Genomic DNA, 22,463 nt, shown 5'->3' on the forward strand with positions numbered 1-22,463 from the left:
ATGGTAAATCAGCTTCCCACAGTCCATCTTCTTTTCTCTCTTTCCTAATATCCAACTTGGATACCTATGTTCAGAACATTGTCTTTTCCTCTGTTCCAAAAACTTCAAAGACAGACTACTGTCAAAACCCCTAAACAACTCTGAACTGAAATTTAATTCTGCTATTTGTTTATATTCCACAGCGGCTTCCTTCCTTTCAATACTAAATTTTAGTGATAATAGCTACTACTCTGCACCAACTTTTTAAATCCACAAAGTACATAATGATTATGATCTTGATGAATGTTGGAAGTTACAGAAAATGTAAATGTAAGCACAGTCTACACTATCTAAATGACGAAACAGATCTCCAGTGTTTTAATTCACTACATTCTCTCTTCCTTGTCTATAGTTTTGTACTGCTCCAATGACCCTGTAACGTTTTAGCTTCTACCTTCATGTTCCTCTCTTCATATCAGCTATATCATATTGGCTTTGTCTTCCATTGCTCATGCTGAGCTCTGCGCCATCTATTTGCCTGTCCTGTTGTGTGTTATGATATGAATATGTCATTCCAATCCTGCTCTCAGGAATGCTGTGTGATTGCAACCCTTTATATTAGGATAGGAAATAAGATGCACTTGGAGGACCAAGCAAGATTTCCCACCCCACAAGCCAATATCTAAAACAGCTAGGCCACTTACCCTCACATAAAACATACGAAGCAAGAAGAGTGGCTATCCAGAGGCCAATCTCAGTCTCCCTCTATTTTTGCACTTCAGGGACTAAGAGTAAAGGTAGAGACTCTATACCAGATTCACCTATGTACTATATTCTTGCGGTGTGCTCTGTTGGGTCCCCCCCATTGTTTAAAAACCTGTTTCAAAATAATAAAGCTGGGATAAAATAGGTGATATATCTACAATAGACCTCTCCCCTTTTCTAAGAGGTCTGTGAGGGGCGTGCATAAGTGCACCTTCGTGTCTACCGTTCCTGTCCTAATGTCTTATCTTTTCTATCTCTACTTTATACTTATATTATGTTAAACATACTACAATACAATACTATATTTGTATGACAAATAAATAAATAAATATGGAATAAAAAGAAAACAAACCCATTTCACCGAAACCAATTCAAATACATACTATCACACATTACCGAGTAAAACGAGCATACTTATGTAGCTTATGGCTGTGTGATTAACATTAAAAAAAAAACACTTAATTGAATAAATCGTAATGGGCATTTGCCATCGCCCACCTTTGTGCATCGACCCTAACGTGAAGAAGGTGGTAAAAATCGGAAGTACTATTACATTTATCAAAATGTACTGCACGCGGGGTGGGGAAACCCTCATCAAATATCATCAGCAACTCGAGTATCGGAACACTTTAAAACGCAGCCACAGGACCCGCACGGATAACTTTTTAAAGCAGACCGGAAGTGCTACACTTTTCAGGCTCGTCATCCGCTTCTCGACGGAAGTTTGCCTCTGAATACTAAATTCTGGCGCCGCAATGTTTTGCCCGGGACCGGTCAGTTGGGCATGGCGTTAGATCAGCCGGTACCCTGCCGATATTGTAGTACGTGGGAACCCTTCCTGATAGCTCCTACTTACCTCCTGGTTGCGTTCAGCCGGCGGGGGTCCTTTCTTGCTTTCTCGTCTTCGCAGGATCGCCCTTCCCAGGTGGGGCTTCACCTTTTCTCAGTTGGTACTTATGGGAAAAACCATAAGAAGCAGCAGATGCCTTTCTCTTGCCACGGAGATCGACCGAATATCTGCTTAGGGTGCAGTTGTCTCAAAGGTGCTCGAAGAGGCAACATGGGAGTTTCTGGCAACTGCACTTCCAGAAAGTCCAGTTGCTTCTTGGGAGGGTGGGAAGCACCTTTGGGACAACCATGACCTGGATGACTGAGAATCTTCACCGACATTTAAGGGTGCCGTTGTTAATTGGTACGGAACTATTTTCAGAAGCAGGCTGTCCTAACTCCCTCCATAGCTAGCCTACTGGCTTTCCCCCCAGGCCAGGGGTGGGCAAAGTTGGCTCTTCTATGACTTGTGGACTTCAACGCCCAGAAATTCCTGAGCCAATCATGCTAGGTCAGGAATTCTGGGAGTTGAAGTCCACATGTCATAGAAGAGCCAACTTTACCTACCCCAGCCCCAGGCAATAAAGTGGTTGTGAAGTCATCTGGTCCTGCAATAATGTGAGACAGAAATATATTTCTGCTGTTTATTTGGGAGTTGGTGAGATCGGGGTCTGCCCACTCAAGCTAGATAGACTTGGCAAACCTGCATGTAAGGCTGCTTCACAGGATTCGCTCAGAATCCATTTCTGGCTATTATTTACATCCGAGATTCTTTTTAACTAGAGTAAAAGGTACATTTCTCCCCAGACTATGGGCTTTTGTGTGCTGATTTTTGATTAGGTGACTTCTGGGGGAATGCTTCTATGGATAAGTAAGTCCTAAAAGTTTTTATGTACAGTATCTTCTTAATATGGAAAGAAGAATATTTATATTTATGCACCAGTGTGCCTTCCGTCCCCTGTTCTAATGTTTGTTTTTTACTAGTATCATGTATATGAATATTATTATATCTTTGTATACCACCAACATGTACTTGACAAAACAAACAAACAAATTAACAAATAAATATCTTTCTAAAGAGGCTCGGTGGTGCAGTGGTTAGAGTGCAGTACTGCAAGCTACTTCTGCTGATCACCAGCTGCCAGCAGTTTGGCAGATCAAATCTCAGTGGGCTTAAGGTTGACTCAGCCTTCCTTCCTTCCAAGGTCGGTAAAATGAGGACCCAGAATGTTTGGGGAAATATACTTAGTCGCTATAAACCACTTAGAGAGGGTTGTAAAGAACTTGTGAAGCGGTATATAAGTCTAAATGCTATCACTAAATGCTAATATGACTCTGAGGATGATGATTTTTACATTCCTGAATATAACCCAATTGTTTTGATTTTAAAAAGTATTAATTAGATCTGCACTTTAATGCTTAGAAAGATCTTGCTATCCTCCTGGCAAATGAACACTTGGTAAAATGGCCTACATTGAAGATTTAATTAGCCATTTCAATATATAGGTAGCACACTCTGCCAATTAGGACTTTACAATGAGGTACCTTTCTTCCTTTATGTTTTAGAATGTATTATTTCCATTTTGGTCCCTCATTGCTGTGTGTTCTGGCATTAGTCTTCATTTTATTTATCAATAATAGAAATATTTAATGAGATATTTAATGAGAACTTTGAATCTTACTTTTAATCATTTGCTCAATATTGTCTGGAAGAGTATTCTAAGTCTTTAGACACTATCATTTCTGCCATTACAATATGCAGGATTTTATAAGGCAAGTTGTCTAAAATTTTGGACCTTATGTCTGCCATTTATGGCTGGTTTTGATTTGGAAGCCTGGGGTTTTCAGTGACATTCCTATTTAATTTATTGTTTGTGTATATTGAAGCAAACTTGAAGGAAGCACCTCTCCCACATCTCCCTTTTCCATTGTTTGTTTGTTTGTTTGTTTGTTTGTTGATTGATTGATTGGATTTATGTGGCTGTCATTTGGCTATTACCTTTGGGACAGGTAGAGTGGAGACCTGCCAAAGTTTGTATTTCTTTGTTTTGTTTCAGAGCTTAGAATGGAAGTTTGGTAGTTTGGCCATTCAGTGCCAAACTCTTCTTACTGCCCTGGCAACATATTAACCAAATCTTTTCCATCTAGTGATAGGTGGTATTGGAGATGGGAGACGACAGCTAATATTGTCAAATACAGTGATCCCTCTATTATCGCGAGGGTTCCGTTCCAAGACTCCTCGCGATAATCGATTTTTCGGGATGTAGGGTTGTGGAAGTAAAAACACCATCTGCGCATGCGCACCCTTTTTTCTATGGCCGCGCATGCGTAGATGGTGGAGTTTGCGTTCCCCGCCGCCCACGCAAAGGGGAAACCCCGATTCGGCTCCTCGCTGCTGCTGCGCTACCGAGCAGATCAGCTGCTGGGCGGCCGAAGGAACCTTCCCTGGGTCTTCCCAGCCGCCCACGCAAAGGGGAAACCCCGGCTCCTTGCTGATGCCCGCCGCTCGCCCGCCCGCCAGCAAGAGGGGGAAGACCCAGGGAAGGTTCCTTCGGCCGCCCAGCAGCTGATCTGCTCGGCGCAGCAGCAGCGAGCAGACGAAGATCAGGGTTTCCCAGCCGCCCACGCAAAGGGGAAACCCCAGCTCCTCGCTGATGCCCCCGCTCGCCCGCCCGCCGCCCGCCAGCAAGAGGGGGAGAGATAGAGAAAGAGAGAGAAGGAAAGAAAGAGATGAGAGAGGGAGGAAGAGAGTGTGAGAGAGGAAGAAGCAAGATAGAGAAAGAGAGAGAGAAAGAAAGATGAGAAAGGAAGGAAGAGAGTGACGTCATTGGGTGGAAAAATCGCGATATAGCGTTTCGCGAAGATCGAGATTGCGAAACTCGAGGGATCACTGTAGTCGTAAGGGAATGTTTCCTTCAAATTTAAGAAAATTGCAACTTGACTCATCATATTCACCAGGTGGCAGTAGTGATATGTTTGCTATTTCAAATGTAATGGGCAAAAATTTAGAAATTACAGTACTTGGATAAATTGTGAGGAAAGCATTGCAGCCCAATATCTAAAACTCATGTTCATGGTACAACATGGCTCACATATATTGTTAGTGTCAAAACGTATTCAAATATTTGTTTGCCTCTACTAGGCTTCTGAGTAAGAAGTTGTATAACCAAGAGAACCGTTGATATGGCAGAAATGCAGATGGACCAAGCTCTGGCCAAGCAACTTTTTTTTGAAGGTGCCACGGTTATAATTTTGAAAATGCCAGAAGGAACAGAGTTTGGCATTGACTACAACAGCTGGCAAGTTGGTCCCAAGTTTCGTGGAGTCAAGATGATACCACCAGGCATTCATTTTTTCCATTACAGTAGTGTTGACAAAAACAATAGGAAAGAAAGTGGTCCTCGTACTGGATTCTTCTTAAACTTGCAACAACGTGATTTAAAGATATTACACTGGGATGAACAAAGAGAAGAAGTAGACCTCACCCCAGCTTCTGAAAATGAGTCTGAAGCCATGAGAGTCCATCTCAAAGAGATGGACAAATTTCTCGGTCCGTACCCGTATGACACCCTAAAAAAATGGGTCTCCCTCACTAATTTCATTAATGAATTTGTGATGCAAAAGTTGCAGCCTGAGAATGGACAGATATGTGCCTTTTCTGAAGTGCTGCCTGTTCTGCCTGGAAAATATACTCAAGATCGAATTGAACAGAATCTACCCCAGTATGACACAGAATGTAAAAGTTATGCGGAAGGACTGGCCCGGCTTCCTAAAATGCAACTGAAGCCTGGCACTGAGATCAGATTCACAAAAATACCTAAACAAATGTATCCTGAAGGTGCCACACCTGAGGAAGTTACCAAACACAGTATGGATTTTAGCTATGCTCTAGAAACAGTGATTAATCAACACTATGCCAGCAATTCCCAGGATGTGCTTGGTAAGTAAATATGCCTCCCCGGACCTATTTTTCATTTTCTGCATTTTTTTTTACATCAGTATTATACTTTACATACACTCAGGATTGTCTTGTAACTTCGATAAGCAAACCTTTACAAATGGATGTTGCAAAGCAAGTGAAACAATGCTGATAGTGAATATAGAAACTTTCTTGGTCATTTTTGTATTTTGGGATATGAATTATGGAGCCAGTCTATAAGATCAAATAGCTGTGATGATACATTTTCTTCCAGCTTTGCAAATTAACTACTGCTATTAAACAATTGAGCAATTGGGATAAGAAATGAATTGGAACAATCAATACATTCTCGTGTGCGGTACTAGTGGCCTCTTGTGGAAAGTTTAAAGCAACACAGCATTTAATGCAATTGACTGGCATTCTTTCATGGCAGTACAGCTTTTTAACATATTTTTATAGTAAATTTTCAGTCTGATTAAGAAAAGTTATGCATATGGTCAAATATACATTCTAATGTTGGCTTGTATAAATTCCGTATAAGTTAACCAACAACAAAACCAGATAAATTTTGGCCTACTCAAGATTATTTACTTTAAATGACTTGGTACTTCTTAGTCATTTGTGCAGTAAAAATTTGTTTGATTTGATTTTTACAATTAATTTTATATTTGCTTCCAAAAATCACTTCCTGATCAAGTATAGTTTTGCCTTTGTTGAGAAAGTTACCCAGCTGTATCCATTCTGTGAGCAGTCAAAGGTACCAAACAAGTAGATATTATACAGTGGTACCTCGGTACTCGACCACAATTCGTTCCAGAAGTGTGGTTGAGAACCGATTTGGTCGAGTACCGAATTTATTTATCCCATAGGAAATAATGGAAATGGATTTAATTGGTTCCCAGCCCCTGTTAACTCGCTGGGAACCAATTAAATCTATTTTCTTTATTTCCAACGGGATAAATAAATTCGGTACTCCAAGCTGCAGGAAGGGTGGGGGCTGCTGCAATCCTGGCAGCTTAAAGGGGCTGAGGAGCTCTATAAGAGCTCCAAGCTGCAGGAAGGGTGGGGGCTGCTGCAATCCCACTCCTTTCTGCTCCTTTCCTTTCCTCAATGTTTCCTCTTATTACCTGTAAGCAGCTGCAAAAACTTCCTCCCGTCGGCTGCAACGGCTTCCCTTCGAGGAACAACAGCGCTGGGAACGTCACGTAATGAAGGGAAGCTTCTGGAGCGGCGGCTACTGCTGAGATGGCTCCGGCGGCTTCCCTTCATCACGTGACGTTCCCGGCGCTGTTGTTCCTCGAAGGGAAGCCGTTGCAGCCGACGGGAGGGAGAAAGTTTTGCAGCTGCTTACAGGTAATAAGAGCAAGCATTGAGGAAAGGAAAGGAGCAGAAAGGAGTGGGATTGCAGCAGCCCGCACCCTTCCTGCAGCTTGGAGCTCTTATAGAGCTCCTCAGCCCCCCGAAGCTGCTGGATAATGAACAAAATTTTCTCTGGCTGTTCGGTATCTGAATTTTTGTTCAGATACCGAAGCAAATTTTTGCCGAAAATTTTGTTCGTTATCCGAAATGTACGAGAACCAAAGCGTTCGAGTACTGAGGTACCACTGTATTCTGCATGAAACTGCAGAATTGAGCTAATTCCAGGCCCTCTCTCTTTGATACTGCTCTCCCAGAAGGCTTGTTATTTCCATTCCTTAATGAGGGCCCCCCAAACTTGGCAATTTTAAGACTTGGGGGATTTCAACTTTGAAGACCTCTGCCTTAATGTATGGATGAAATATTCATCTAATAGAATAGAATAGTGAAAGATACCTAATGCTGTAAAGAAATATGCAAGTCATTACAGTATTGTTCAGGTATGCCACAAATACATTTTCTCTAAATGAATCTATACTAGAGGTAACTATCGACTTACAGCCATTTGTTTAGAGCAGTGATTCTCAACCTTTCTAATGCTGCAACCCCTTAATACAGTTGCTCATATTGTGGTGACCCCCAACCATAAATCTAGTGCCAATTCTCCCAACAGAGCTTTAAGCTGATTGGCAGTAAGGTCAGAGGGACACCCCCACTGTAAACGCCGGATTAGTGGGATTGTAAAAAATACGTTCCAAGGCGCCAGAATAGAAGTTTCCGTTCCTAACACTGTGGGAAATTTGTCTTTTCCCTTGGTCTTAGGTGACCCCTGTGAAATGGTTGTTCAACCCCCAAAGGGGTCCCGACCCCCAGGTTGAGAACCACTAATTTAGAGAGTGTTTGAAGTTTCAGCATCATTGAAAAAAAGTGACATAGCCATTTTTCACACTTACGCCACTGCAGATCCCCATCATTTTGTGTGTGTGTGTGTGTGTGTGTGCAAGCACGTGCGTGCATGTGTAACATACAGTTAAGTAACTGGCTTCTCCAGTGACTTGAAGTATGCTGCTTCCCATATTTGGGTATACCAGATGACTCCACAGAAAAACATATAATCTTTCTCTGGCTCAGCTGATAAAAGGGAGGAGAGCCTGTGGCTTAGAGGGTAATAGCACTGCCTAGCAAGGCAAAAGCAGCCCAGGTTCAAATCCTAGAATGGTATGGCTAGCTGATGAGAGCCAAATAGCTCAAAATAGATCTATACTAATCTCCCTTTATTTCTTTATCAGTTCTTTGCAAGTTTCGAAGAGAGAGAGAGAGATCTAGCTCTATACAAATCTTCCTTCCTTTTCATTATCAGCAAAAATGTTACACACACACACACATGTTAATGATATGTGAAATAAGTAAAGCAACCATGCAACCAGATTAATGCTAAAGTTGTTCTGTATTTCTTACATTTTTTTTGGTGGGATCTTTCTAGGGGAGCTACAGTTTGCCTTCATCTGCTTCCTGATTGGGAACGTATATGATGCATTTGAGCACTGGAAAAAACTCCTGAATCTCTTGTGCAGGTCAGAGGAGGCCATCGGGAAACATCAAGCCGTGTTCAGCCATCTCATTTCTATCCTGTACCACCAGCTCAATGAAATCCCGGCTGATTTCTTTGTAGACATAGTCTCCCAAGACAACTTTTTAACAAACACTCTGCAGGTAAGAAAATTTCATGTTGAATAGTTTTCAGCGGCGGCAGCAACGGCATGGGAAATTTGCCCAGTAATCATGGCATAATGTACCATATACAGGTAGTCCTCAGCTCACAACTGTTTGTTTAGTGACAGTTCAAGGTTAACAATGGCATTGAAAAAAATGTGACTTATGACCGTTTTTCATAGTTACAACCTTTGCAGCATCCCCATGTTCATCTGATCAACCTTCAGGTGCTTGGCAACTGGTTCATATTTATGACCTTTGCTGTGTCCCCAGGTCATGTGATCACCTTTTGTGACCTTTTGACAACAAAGTCAGTGGGGAAGCCAGATTCACTTAACAACCAGGTTGCTAACTTATTGGTTGCAATGATTCATTTAACAATCGTGGCAAGATAAGTTGTAACATGGGACAAAACTCACTTTTAAAAAGTCTCACTTAACAGAAATTTTGGGCTCAATTATGGTCGTAAGTCAAGGGCAACCTGTGCATATCTCTGGGACCACCTTCTGCCGCATGAATCCCAGCGACCGGTTAGGTCCCACAGAGTTGGCCTTCTCCGGGTCCCGTCGACTAAACAATGTCATTTGGCGGGACCCAGGAGGAGAGCCTTCTCTGTGGCGGCCCCGACCCTCTGGAATCAGCTCCACCCGGAGATTAGAACTGCCCCCATCCTCCTTGCCTTTCGTAAAGTGCTTAAGACCCATCTCTGCCGTTAGGCATGGGGGAACTGAGACATGTCCCCTGGGCCTATACAGTTTATACATGGTATGTTTGTGTGTATGTTTGCTTTTAATAATGGGGTTTTTACTGTTTTTTAAATTATTAGATTTGTTCTTATATTGTCTTTGTTATTGTTGTGAGCCGCCCCGAGTCTACAGAGAGGGGCGGCATACAAATCTAATAAATAATAATAATAATAATAATAATAATAATAATAATAATAATAATAATAATAATATGGCCATGATGGTGAATCTGTGGCATGCGTGTCACAGGTGGCACGCAAAGCCCTCTCTGGGCACGCATGCTGTCGTCAACTGCTCTTCCAGGTTCCGTAGCGCACATGCGCACTGGACAGCTGGTCCAGCAGACATGCTCATGGAGGCCAGCTCTTCCAGGTTCCAACATACGCACACACATGCGCTCCAATTTTGGCACTCAGTGCCAAAAAAGTCAATGCCAAAAAGGTTAGACCAGTGATGGCGAACCTATGGCATGGGTGCCACAGGTGGCACGCGGAACCATATTTGCTGTTGCCCTAGCTCAGCTCCAACATGTATGTATGTCCCAGCCAACTGATTTTTGGCTCGCACAGAGGCTTTGGGAGGCCTTTTTGTCTTCCAGAGAGCCTCCAGGAGGATGGGGGAAAGTATTTTTACCCTCCCCCGGCTCCAGGGAATTCTTTGGAGCCTGGGGAGGGTGAAACTCGAGGCTACTGGGCCCACCAGAAGTTGGGAGACAGGCTGTTTCTGGCCTCCAGAGGGCTTCCCGGGGGGGGGGGAGCTGTTTTCGCTCTCCCCAGCCATTGAATTATGGGTGTGGGCACTCATGCATGCACAATAGAGCGTGTGCACACTTTCGGCACCCGAGGAAAAAAAGGTTCACCATCACTGGGTTAGACATTTGATATAAGTTAAGGGGGGAAATAGTAAGGAAATCTTATTCTTTTAAAAGAGAACCTTTAGAAGAAAATATTTTGTTTTAAGTAAATACACTAAAATATACTATTGGATTACATTGTAACTGATAATATATGAATACTTGGCTTTTAGGAAAAATGTTTTAAAGTGTTTCTTTAAAAACAAAATCAAACTTAACGTGAACATTATTCTAAGCAAACTAAAATTAAAAATTTAATCTTGAAATAGAAGTAGATGTAATATTGTTCTTGGGTTATTCTCAACATAGATGATCCTGTAACAAATTCATTCTTCACTTCTTATTTTGTTATTAATAGAATCATTGGTCCCTTATTATTTGAAATAATTGATGGGTTTGTCACATCTCACAATAAGTGACTGATTACTGTTGTATCTAGTTTTGACCTTAATAATGGACTCTGTTAAAACAGCAATTTAATCAGAAGCACAGTAGGAGGTTTTTAAGTCTGAGTCTCACTTAGAATTTCCATCTTTTTCTGAAAAGTTTAGATATGCTTCCATATCTATGATTACTCGTACATTTCTCCCCAATTTAGAGACTGCATATGAGTATAAGTTGACAAGAATTTATAGGCATTAGGGGGAAAAAGTCTTTTTTCCTGTCCCAAATTGCCAGAATGATATGATGATGATGATGATGATGATGATGATAATAATAATAATTTATTAGATTTGTATGCTCTTATTAGAAAATACTCCGTACATGGCCAGTTTTTTATAATTTTAAAATTTGCTACAATTTCTATTGATACAATTGCTTGTGAAATTGTCAGCTTGGCAGCATGCTAACTCAAACATGCTAACATTTCTTCTCTGAGACATTTTTTCTAACATCTGCCTAATTTTTGCTCAAATGTTTTTATAAAGGAATTTAGAGTCCATTATTCCTTTGCTTTTCTGCATGCTGTCCTGTCACTTTATTTCTATTTGTAGGACAGTTTATTCATATTTTAGCATAGTTTCCCAGAGCCATTAAAAAGTTTCAAGAAAAATGAACTTGGCTTCTATATGAGAGATTTTATCATAAAATTAACTTGCAATAAAGTATAACGGCACACCGTTTTCAGTGAACCTGAAGCATAAACATAATGAATTTTGTCAATTTCCAAAATGTTTCAATCAGAGAATGTCTAGTCATTTAGGCCCAGGGGTGAAATTCAACAGGTTCTGACAGGTTCTGGAGAATCCGTAGCGGAAATTTTGAGTATTTATTTATTTATTTGATTTTTATGCCGCCCTTCTTAGACTCAGGGCAGCTTACAACATGTTACCAATAACACTTTTTTAACAGAGCTAGGCTATTGCCTCCACAATTCGGGTCCTCATTTTACCCACCTCGGAAGGATGGAAGGCTGAGTCAACCTTGAGCCGGTGATGAGATTTGAACCGCTGACCTTCAGATCTACAAGTCAGCTTCAGTGGCCTGCAGTACAGCTCTCTACCTGCTGCACCACCCCGGCTCATTTAGTAGTTCAGAGAACCAGCAAATACCTCCTCGGGTTGGCCCCAGAGTGGGGTGGGAATGGAGATTTTGCAGTATTATTCCCCAGAAGTGGAAAGGGAATGGGGATTTTGCAGTATCCTTCCCCCAGGAATGGGGAGGGAATGGAGATTTTGCAATATCGAAGGTAGGCAGTAGACAGAAAAGGAACTGAAAATCCTTGTGTATGCAGAGAACCCAATAGTATTTTGAATTCTAACCATGGATAGTTTTTTTGTATTTTCTGCACATACAACAATCTTCTTAACAAATTGAAATTCAATGAAGCTGCATAAATGCAGATTGTTTCATTACAACATTGAAGCCAGACATTTTATTTTAAACTAGATAGATGAAAACGGTCTTAGCTCTTTTATGGCTTTTATAAGAAAGAGTTTTTGTTAGCAGATGGCCCTTAACAAATTTCAAGAAAGCCATTAAGTGTACTGTATATCTGTTTCATTCACCTATTTCCTTCCTTGTGTATCATGTCTAATGAAAAACTTTTGGAAACTCAGTGGACTGCAACTGCTTATTGATCTGAATAAACTTATTGGTTTAGGAAAGAAAGGGAAATTTGTTTTCTTGTTTTCCAACTATTGGCTAATCCTTTTATATATTTTTATCTATGTTTCAATAAAGATTCTTTGTTCCCCACTGGAGAGGCATGAAAAAAATCCAAGAGAGAGCTCAAGGATCTGAATATTATAGAGCAGTGATGGTGAACCTTTTTTTCCTTGGGGGCCGAAAGCGTGCGCACACATGCTATTGCACACACTTGAGTGCCCACTCCCATAATTCAATGCTGCCCTACCCCCATGCATGTCCACACGATCCCCCCTCCACTCCCCCATTTCCCAAGTTCAGGTGGGCCCAGTAGGTCTATTTTTTGCCCTCCCTAGACTCAAGAGTCTTCCCTGGAGCCTGGGGAGGGTGAAAACACCTTCTCCCACCCCCCCTAGGCCCTCCAAAGGCCAGGAACATCCTCCCAGAGCCTCTACGTGAGCCAAAAATCAGCTGGTCAGCGTACACATGCATATTGGAGCTGAACTAGGGCAACGGCTTATATGCTGACAGATATGGCTCTGCGTGCCACCCGTGCCATAGGTTCGCCATCACTGCTATAGAGAAATAATAAGAGTAAAATATGTCAAATGAAAATCTAATGGACTGGAAAACTAGTTGAGGTGGGCAGGTTAATGGGAAGGAAGAAGTGGAACATTGCATGCACAAATAGTCCTCGACTTACAACAGTTCATTTAGTCACTGTTCAAGGTTACATCATTGAGAAACAAAATTGACTTATGATCATTTTTCACACTTAGAACTGTTCCAGCATCCCCATGGTCACACGATCAGAATTTAGACCGTTGGCAACTGACTCCTAACTAATGATGGTTGCAGTGTCCTCAGGTTATGTGACCGCCTTTTGCGACCTTGTAGACAAGCAAAGTCAGTGGGGAACCAGATTTATTTTATTTTATTTTTTAATTTAATTTTATTATTTTTATTTTTTATTTTTATTTTATTTTATTTTTATTGTATTGTTTTATTTTTATTTTATTATTCTACCTACCTGTCTGTCTGTATGCCTGTCTCTGTCTGTCTGTCTATCTGTCTATCTATATATCTAATCTATCCTATCTATCTATCTATCTATCTATCTATCTATCTATCTATCTATCTATCTATCTATCTATCTAATGATAATTTATCCAAAAGAAACAAAAACAGGAATACAGCGAGCCCTCGATTTTCGCGGGGGTTACGTTCCAAGACCTCCCGCGAAAATCGATATTCTGCGATGTAGCGGCGCGGAAGTAAAAACACCATCTGCGCATGCGCGCCCTTTTTTTCCATGGCCGCGCATGCGCAGATGGTGGAGGCGGGGAGCGACAAAAGTTCGGAGGCTGGCAATGGTTGTTTTTAATGCCGGCCACCCCCCAGCACCTCCGGCCTCCTCGCCACTCGCCCGCTCGCTCGCCCGCCCACCCGCCGCTTCCTCCGGCAGGTAAAATCGCTGCTACCGACACTGGCGGTGATCGCCTGCAGGGTCCGGTCTCACCTGCCTCTTCTAAGACACCGGCTTTTCCGATTCCAGCCCCCGACGGCTCCATTACGTTTGGCCACGAATTCGCCTGGAGTTGGGCTGGCGGAGACACGGAGGAATGGTGGCTACTATTTACAACTAAGCCGTGCTGCCTGGAGTGAGTCGGGAGTGAGTCGGGTGAGTCAGAGAAGGGAAGAGTGGAGGACCGTGACGGCCAGGGAGAGGGAGAGGGAGACAATTGATTTTAGTCTCCATTTTTTAAATCTTTTATTTAAATCTTTGCTGGCCCTTTAAAGGACCTTTCGGAAGTGGAAGGGAGAGATAGAGAAAGAGAGAGAAGGAAAGAAAGAAAGAGATGAGAAAGGAAGGAAGGAAGAGAGTGAGAGAGAGGAAGAAAGAGAGAAGAGTGGAAGGAAGAGAGAGAGAAATGATAGATAAATACCGTGGAGTATTTTTTAATCAATATTTTTTGAAAAACCGTGGTATAGCGTTTCGCGAAGTTTGAAGCCGCGAAAATCGAGGGATAGAAACATAGAAACATAGAAACATAGAAGACTGACGGCAGAAAAAGACCCCATGGTCCATCTAGTCTGCCCTTTTACTATTTCCTGTATTTTATCTTACAATGGATATATGTTTATCCCAGGCATGTTTAAATTCGGTTACTGTGGATTTACCAACCACGTCTGCTGGAAGTTTGTTCCAAGAATCTACTACTCTTTCAGTAAAATAATACTTTCTCATGTTGCCTTTGATCTTTCCCCCAACTAACTTCAGATTGTGTCCCCTTGTTCTTGTGTTCACTTTCCTGTTAAAAACACTTCCCTCCTGAACCCTATTTAACCCTTTAACATATTTAAATGTTTCGATCATGTCCCCCCTTTTCCTTCTGTCTTCCAGACTATACAGATTGAGTTCATTAAGTCTTTCCTGATACGTTTTATACTTCAGACCTTCCACCATTCTTGTAGCCCGTCTTTGGACCCGTTCAATTTTGTCAATATCTTTTTGTAGGTGAGGTCTCCAGAACTGAACCCAGTACTCCAAATGTGGTCTCACCAGCGCTCTATATAAGGGGATCACAATCTCCCTCTTCCTGCTTGTTATACCTCTAGCTATGCAGCCAAGCATCCTACTTGCCTTTCCTACTGCCCGACCACACTGCTCACCCATTTTGAGACTGTCAGAAATCACTACCCCTAAATCCTTCTCTTCTGAAGTTTTTGCTAACACAGAACTGCCAATGCAATACTCAGATTTAGGATTCCTTTTCCCCAAGTGCATTATTTTACATTTGGAAACATTAAACTGCAGTTTCCATTGCTTTGACCATTTATCTAGTAACGCTAAATCATTTACCATATTACAGACCCCTCCAGGAATATCAACCCTATTGCACACTTTAGAGTCATCGGCAAATAGGCAAACCTTCCCTACCAAACCTTCCCCTATGTCACTCACAAACATATTAAAAAGAATAGGACCCAGAACAGACCCTTGTGGCACACCGCTTGTAACCTGTCTCTGCTCAGAATACTCGCCATTAACAATAACTCTCTGATGTCTATGCTTCAGCCAGCTTGAAATCCACTGAACTATCCAGGGATTAAGTCCAATCTTCACTAATTTATCTATCAGCTCTTTATGTGGAACCGTATCAAAGGCTTTGCTGAAGTCCAGATAGGCAATATCCACGGCACCACCTTGATCCAACACCTTTGTGACATAGTCAAAGAACTCAATGAGATTAGTCTGACACGATTTGCCTTCAGTAAAGCCATGCTGATTTGGGTCCAATAAGTTATTGCTTTTTAGATGCTGATTTATCCTCTTTTTGAGTAGAGTCTCCATCATTTTAACTACAACTGATGTCAAGCTAACTGGCCTGTAGTTTCCAGCTTCTTCTCTACTGCCCTTCTTGTGGATAGGCACAACACTGGCCATTCTCCAATCCTCAGGAACATCTCCTGTTAACAGGGATTGGTTAAACAAATCAGTCAGGGGGGTAGCAATGACAGATCTGAGTTCTTTAAGAACTCTGGGATGGATGCCATCTGGACCCATTGCCTTATTTATCTTTAATCTTTCAAGTTCTTCTAAGACATCGGCTTCTAAGATCACTGGAGCTGAATCCGTACAGCTGGAAGCAATGCTATATCCCTCTATAGTATTATTTTGTAAGGTGTCCTTTGAGAAAACTGAACAGAAGTAGCTATTGAAATGGTCAGCGATCTCCTTATTCCCATTAATGCATGTATTATTCCCGGTACTAAGCTTTGTGATGCTGCAGTTTTTCTTCTTCCTATCACTAATATATCTGAAGAAGGTTTTATCCCCCTTCTTTACAGATTTTGCTATTTCTTCCTCTTTTGAGGCTTTAGCAGCATATATTATCTGTTTCGCCTCCTTCTGTCTCATTTTATACACCTCTCTATCAGCTATACTTCCAGACTCTTTATACCTCCTATAGGCAGCCTTTTTTTCATTGACTATAGCCCTTACATCATTGCTAAACCATAGCGGTTTCTTCTTCCTTTTACCTTTAGTTACTTGCTTTACATAAAGTCTTGTGGCTTTTATGATGGCCTTTTTTAATACAGTCCACTGGGTGCTCGCTCCTGCCATTTTATCCCTCCCCTTTAATTCATTATTTAAATATTCCCCCATTGCATTAAAATTTGTTTTTCTGAAATCCAATACTTTGGTTGCAGTATAGGATTGCTCACAATCAGTTTTTACATCAAACCACAAACATAGATGGTCGCTGCAACCTAAATTTTCTCCCACCTTGACTGTAATATAAAAATACAATGACAGGAACAATACCATCAGTGCTCTTATGCAACCCTCATCTATGGACCTCTTAAGTATTCACTTAAGACTCACTTAATAACCATGTAACTAACTGAACTGGCCATCATTCACATAAGAACTGTGGCAAAGAAGGTCATACAATGGGGCAAAGCTCACTTAACAAATATCTTGCTTAGCAACATCAATGTTGAGCTCCATTGTGAGGACTACCTGTATTTGCTAATTGGCAATGCGAAATTTTGTGTGGATGAGCTGATACCAAGGATTCTTTCCTTCTTACTTGATCCTACAATAGAACTGTGTTAGATTTTACCATAGCTATCGATCTGTTGTTTTGGAAGTCATATTTAAACAAATTTAGATTTCAGTAGAAAAGAAATTAGGAGATTGAATTTTTAAACTTTAATGATGGGGTCAAATGCAAATATAAATAAGTTAATGGATTTGTGTAAAAAATATCTATATTGAGGTAGCTTCCAAACATATAGTCTTAATATAATTTGAGTAATATGAATAATGTTTCTCTCTCATGTTCTTTAATGAAGGAAAAACGGAAAATGGGTCAGATCTGGCTGGGAGCTGCAGCACCAAACAAACAAAACAAAAAATCCAGAAACATCAACACACACCCCCCACACCCCCAGTGCAGTGCTCTGAGAGAAGCAATTGAGCAGCGGTATAGCATATTGCAGAACTGCTTCATTCTGAACACATGACCCAGAGCAGGGGCCCCAAACTTGGCAACTTTAAGACTTGTGGACTTCAACTCCCAGAATTCTGGGAGTTGAAGTCCACAAGACTTAAAGTTGCCAAGTTTGAAGACCTCTGACCCAGAGGAGGGGATTCTGTTAAATAATTAGAAATAATTCCAAAAGCCATGTATTTTATAGAAACATAGAAAATTGACGGCAGAAAAAGACCTCATGGTCCATCTAGTCTGCCCTTATACTATTTCTTATATTTTATCTTAGGATGGATATATGTTTATCTCAGGCATGTTTAAATTTAGTTACTGTGGATTTACCAACCACATCTGCTGGAATTTTGTTCCAAGCATCTACTACTCTTTCAGTAAAATAATATTTTCTCATTTTGCTTTTGATCTTTCCCCCAACTAACCTCAGATTGTGCCCCCTTGTTCTTGTGTTCACTTTCCTATTAAAAACACTTCCCCCCCTGAACCTTATTGAACCCTTTAACATATTTAAATGTTTCGATCATGTCCCCCCTTTCTCTTCTGTCCTCCAGATTATACAGATTGAGTTCATTAAGTCTTTCCTGATAAGTTTTATGCTTAAGACCTTCTACCATTTTTGTAGCCCATATTTGGACCGGTTCAATTTTGTCAATATCTTTTTGTAGGTGAGGTCTGCAGAACTGAACACAGTATTCCAAATGTGGTCTCACCAGTGCTCTATATAGCGGGATCACAATCTCCCTCTTCCTGCTTGTTATGCAGTCAAGCATTCTACTTGATTTCCCTACTGCCTGACCACTGTTCACCCATTTTGAGACTGTCAGGAATCACTACCCCTAAATCCTTCTCTTCTGAAGTTTTTGCTAACACAGAACTGTCAGTACAATACTCAGATTGTGAATTCCTTTTCCCCAAGTGCATTCTTTTACATTTGGAAACATTAAACTGCAGTTTCCATTGCTTTGACCATTTTTCTAGTAAAGCTAAATCGTTTGCCATATTACAGACGCCTCCAGGAATATCAACCCTATTGAACACTGTGTCTGCATTCCCTGTAATTATGCATTCCCTGTATTGTTCTTTACATCAGATCTGCCCTGAATAGCCTCTTAATCATACCTTTTCCTTTGTCTATTTGCTTGTATTGTTTGCCACTGTCTTTTTCTCATATCCACATATTGCATCTTTTGGTCATTCTCATTTTTAAAGCACTCTTTTTCAAATAATCCTGAGATTACATTTGGCCCCCTTTCAAAGTTGTGGCAGCACTTAACGGGGGGGACTTACAACCAGCCTTCAAAGTTGAGGCCGTTGCAGACTCCCCCACAGTTGTGTGATTGCGACTCAGGCACTTGGCAGCCAGTTCACACTTATGATTTGCCATTGCGGTTATTTTTCTATTTATGATATATACCAGTGATGATGAACCTATGGCACACGTGCCACAGGTGGCACATAGAGCCATGCCGCAGGGCATGTGAGGCATTGCCCTATGTCAGCGCCAGTGCGCACCAGCTGATTTTTGGCCTTGGGGAAGGGCATTTCGCCCTCCCTGAAGCTTCCCTGGACCCCAGGAGTGCAAAAAACTGTCCAATGGGGAATCTGGAAGTTGGAAAAACCCGGTTTGCCTGTTGTGCTGTTTTTTGCACTCCGGAGGCTTTAGGGAAGCTTCCTGGAGTGCGAAAAATAGCAAAATGAGCAAATCGGAAGGCCATTTCTCTGACCTTCTGGTGTTCTGTCGAGCTCTCTGATAGAATCCTCCCAAAAATGCACAGATACAATTTCAGACACACACACGTTTGAAAATTCAAAACAATGTTCTTTATAATGAAAATTCACTTAAACCAAGCCCTCTTTTGGTATAGCAAAGAGCACTTGTCTCCAAACAAACTGGTAATTTGTACAAGTCTCTTATCAGTTCTGTGATACTTAGCTTGCAGCTGTGAGGCAATTCACAGTCCTTTTTTCACAAAGTGAAGCACACTTTGCCCTGGTTTAGTTTCAAAGCGGGGAAAAATCAGCACACAAAAGGTCAAAGTCAGTAAAGCAGTCACGAAACACAATCAGATAATCCTCCACAATGGCCAAACCCACAGGCTGCTCTTTATAGTAGCCTCACTAATTACCACAGCCCCACCCAACCACAGGTGACCTCATTTTCTTAGATAATAATCTCTCAGTTGTTGTTGCCTATGCATTGCTCTCCGCATGCGTGGCTGTATCATTAACTCTTGTTCTGAATCCAAGGAGGAGCTAGATAATTGATCTCCTTCTGAGCTGTCTGCCACACTCTCCTCCTACCTGTCACTCATGTCTTCTTGGTCAGAGGAGCCTTCATCAGCAGATTCCACCAGGGGCAAAACAGGCCTACAGCATGTTGATGTCTCCCCCACATCCACAGTCCTTGGGGCAGGAGCTGGGCCAGAGCTAACCGCAACATTCTGGTTTGCCCATTTGTTGTTTTTTCACCATCCCAGGCTTCAGTAAGGCCTGTGTGCATGTGTGGGAGCCAGGGGGTTGTGCGGGGGCAGGGCACATATATGGGGGGAGGGAACGGCTGTGGGCACCTGCGTACCTGCTAGCGCACGTACACGCACCCTTTCGGCATGCATATCAAAAAAGATTCGTCATCACTGATATATATTCTTAGGTGTTCTGGAACTATTCAGCATTGAACTAAAAATAAGGCCAGCTTTTTGAGGTCAGCCTAAAATTTAATGTTCATTCCGGTCACATTAGGCTGAATTATCTTTCCCTTAAAGATGGCCCAATGGGATGGTGTTGTTGTTGTTATAGGATTGTCTATTCTATTCTAAAGGGCTGTATTAATTGATGTGTGATGTATTTTTTAGGTGTTCTTCTCCTATACTTGTAATCCAGCTGTTGACAGGACTCTGAGGAAGAAGGCAGAAAGATTTAAAGGCCACCTAACCAAGAAATTCAAGTGGGACTTCGAAGCTGAACCAGAGGACTGTGCCCCCATAGTTGTTGAACTACCAGAAGGGACATTTGTGGACTGAACATGACTTTTTAAAAAATATTACTATAATTTTCTAGTTGTGCCATATGTTTCAGATATGAAACATATTCATATTTTTTTTCTTTTCGTACATACAGAACAGTGAGATTGTGTAGTAATTTTTTTTCCCTGTAGAAAAAGTAGACAAGATTGTACCTACAAATGGATTTATACCCACATTGTTCTTTAGTCCTGGATATTGAACAAAGTTAGGTTTATTTCACTACACCAATGAATACTGTAACATGTTTTGAACAGTATTAAAGAAGGAAACATCAAATGCTGCTGTTTGAATTAGTCCAGTAATAATTGTTTTCATTGATTTTATTTTGTGGTGGGATTTCAGACCGCATAAGAATTCTTTTCATTCCATCAATTTTATTTCCCCTGTTCCTAGTTTTTCTTACCCTTTTAAATATATAAAAATGCGAAGTGAGTTACCGTGAATTAAAAGAAAAAAAATTGTGTTTTAACTTTGTCAATATTCTGTCTAAGCTGTTTCTAGAAAGCTACACAATGTTCTCCCTTCTTTTTGGAATGGCCTCTCAGGACAGGCTGCTTTCTGCTGTTACTTCACAGGAATGAAGACGTTATAAAATAGCCTGGGGCAAGCATAGGGCCTGTTATCTTGTAATGTTTTCTCTGGGGTGAAGGATGCTGTTAAATTTTTCAAACATTCCCTACTATGTGAAGATTTAGCTTGCTCATTTCTCTTTTCAGACTGCAAGGCTCCTTCAAGGGTTAGTATGCCTATGAAACAAAATAAACTTGCATTACTGTTCAACACAATAAAACTGCCTACATCAGTTTGCCCATGAATTCTCCACAATGTCTTCTTTATGGGAATTTTCCAAAGGCCCGTGCTTGTGCTTGCTTATTTGTTTTATTAATATGCCACTCCTATCACTCTTGGAAGCAACTGGGAGGCTTAGTCATTCCTGATAGTGCTATGATTGGGATACAATACCGTTTATTGTTCTTATAACCTTTTAAGTCTCTCTTTCCTACTTAAAAACAACTTAGCATTTGAGCACTATAGCTTAGTCTAGAACAGTGATTTTCAACCAGTGTGCCGCGAGACATGGTCAGGTGTGCCGCGAAGCTCAGAGAGAGAAAGCAAGCAAGAGAGAGAGCAAGAAAGCAAGAGACAGAGAGAGAAAGCAAGCAAGAGAGAAAGCGAGAGAGAGAGAGAAAGAGGGAGGGAAGGAGAGAGAGAGAGAGAAAGACAGTGAGGTAGGGAGGGAGAGAGAAAGAGCAAAAAAGAGGAAGGAAGAGAAAGAAAGGGATGGAGAGAGAAAGAGGAAGGGAGAGAAAGAGGGAGGGACAGAGAAATAGAGCGAAAAGGAAGAAGAGAGAGATGATTTTTTGTTCAAACTTTTTTTACCTTCCCCCCCCCCCCGCTCAATGTGACCCAGGGTTTTGTAAATGTAAACAATGTGCCGCGGCTCAAAAAAGGTTGAAAATCACTGTTCTAGAATATTGCTTCTCAATTATTTTCTGTTAACCCCCCCCTCTAAGAAGTAAACATTTTTTTGGGGGGGGGGCAAATCTCTGCCGATGTGCGCCTTGCAGCCCACCCCACCTAACCTGCCACCTCCAAATTGCACCCCACCACAAGATGCACATCTTACCTGACACTTGTACCGATATTTCTGGCGCATTCCTCAGCATTGTGTCCAGGGCTGGCCTTTCTAAAAGAAAACATCTTGCAATTAAAAAGTTTAATTGAACTCGCAAGACGTTTGCTTTTAGAACAGGCTGCCCTGGACACAACGCCAAGGAACGCAATAGAGGTATCAGTACAAGTGTCAGGTTGGATGCATATCCTACTCCTTGCGGTAAAAAAAAGCATGTTTCCTGGGGTCGCACGCCCACCTCTGGCATCTTTCCGCGCCTCCCCAGGGGGAACGGCTCCACTATTTGAGAAGCACTGGTCTAAAGCAGTGTTAGTGAATCTTTTTGACACCAAGTTACTCAAATGGGGATGCATGGGCACATCCATTTATGTGCACACACATGCGGGAAACTAGAAGAGCACGCATGCGTATACCGGGAAGATGATCTTCTGGGTTTCTGGCACACGTATGCACACCGGCCACCTGGTCTTATGAATTCCAGCACTCCCGCACACATGAAGACCAGCTGGCCTGCACGCTGGAACCCGGAAAAGCAACGGGTGATG

At 41.6% G+C, this 22,463-nt stretch overlaps 1 protein-coding gene across 1 annotated transcript; it reads left to right on the forward strand.

The window, feature by feature from the left end:
* The first annotated feature begins 1,399 nt into the window (after positions 1–1,399).
* Positions 1,400–21,100, forward strand: AAR2 (AAR2 splicing factor). Its single transcript, XM_070744824.1, has 4 exons — positions 1,400–1,669; positions 4,715–5,512; positions 8,331–8,560; positions 20,115–21,100. The coding sequence occupies exons 2-4, from the start codon at positions 4,756–4,758 to the stop codon at positions 20,280–20,282; spliced, it is 1,155 nt and encodes a 384-aa protein (XP_070600925.1). The 5' UTR covers positions 1,400–1,669; positions 4,715–4,755; the 3' UTR covers positions 20,283–21,100.
* The last annotated feature ends 1,363 nt before the right edge of the window (positions 21,101–22,463 follow it).

Source organism: Erythrolamprus reginae, chromosome 3 (assembly GCF_031021105.1).
Source record: "Erythrolamprus reginae isolate rEryReg1 chromosome 3, rEryReg1.hap1, whole genome shotgun sequence".
NCBI classification, from domain to species: Eukaryota; Metazoa; Chordata; class Lepidosauria; order Squamata; family Dipsadidae; genus Erythrolamprus; species Erythrolamprus reginae.

Coding starts and splice junctions, on each gene's coding strand:
- AAR2 (XM_070744824.1), top strand. CDS start 4,756: ATGGCAGAAATGCAGATGGACCAAGCTCTGGCCAAGCAACTTTTTTTT. Junction 5,513..8,330: donor CAATTCCCAGGATGTGCTTG/GTAAGTAAATAT, acceptor GGATCTTTCTAG/GGGAGCTACAGTTTGCCTTC. Junction 8,561..20,114: donor TTTTAACAAACACTCTGCAG/GTAAGAAAATTT, acceptor TGTATTTTTTAG/GTGTTCTTCTCCTATACTTG.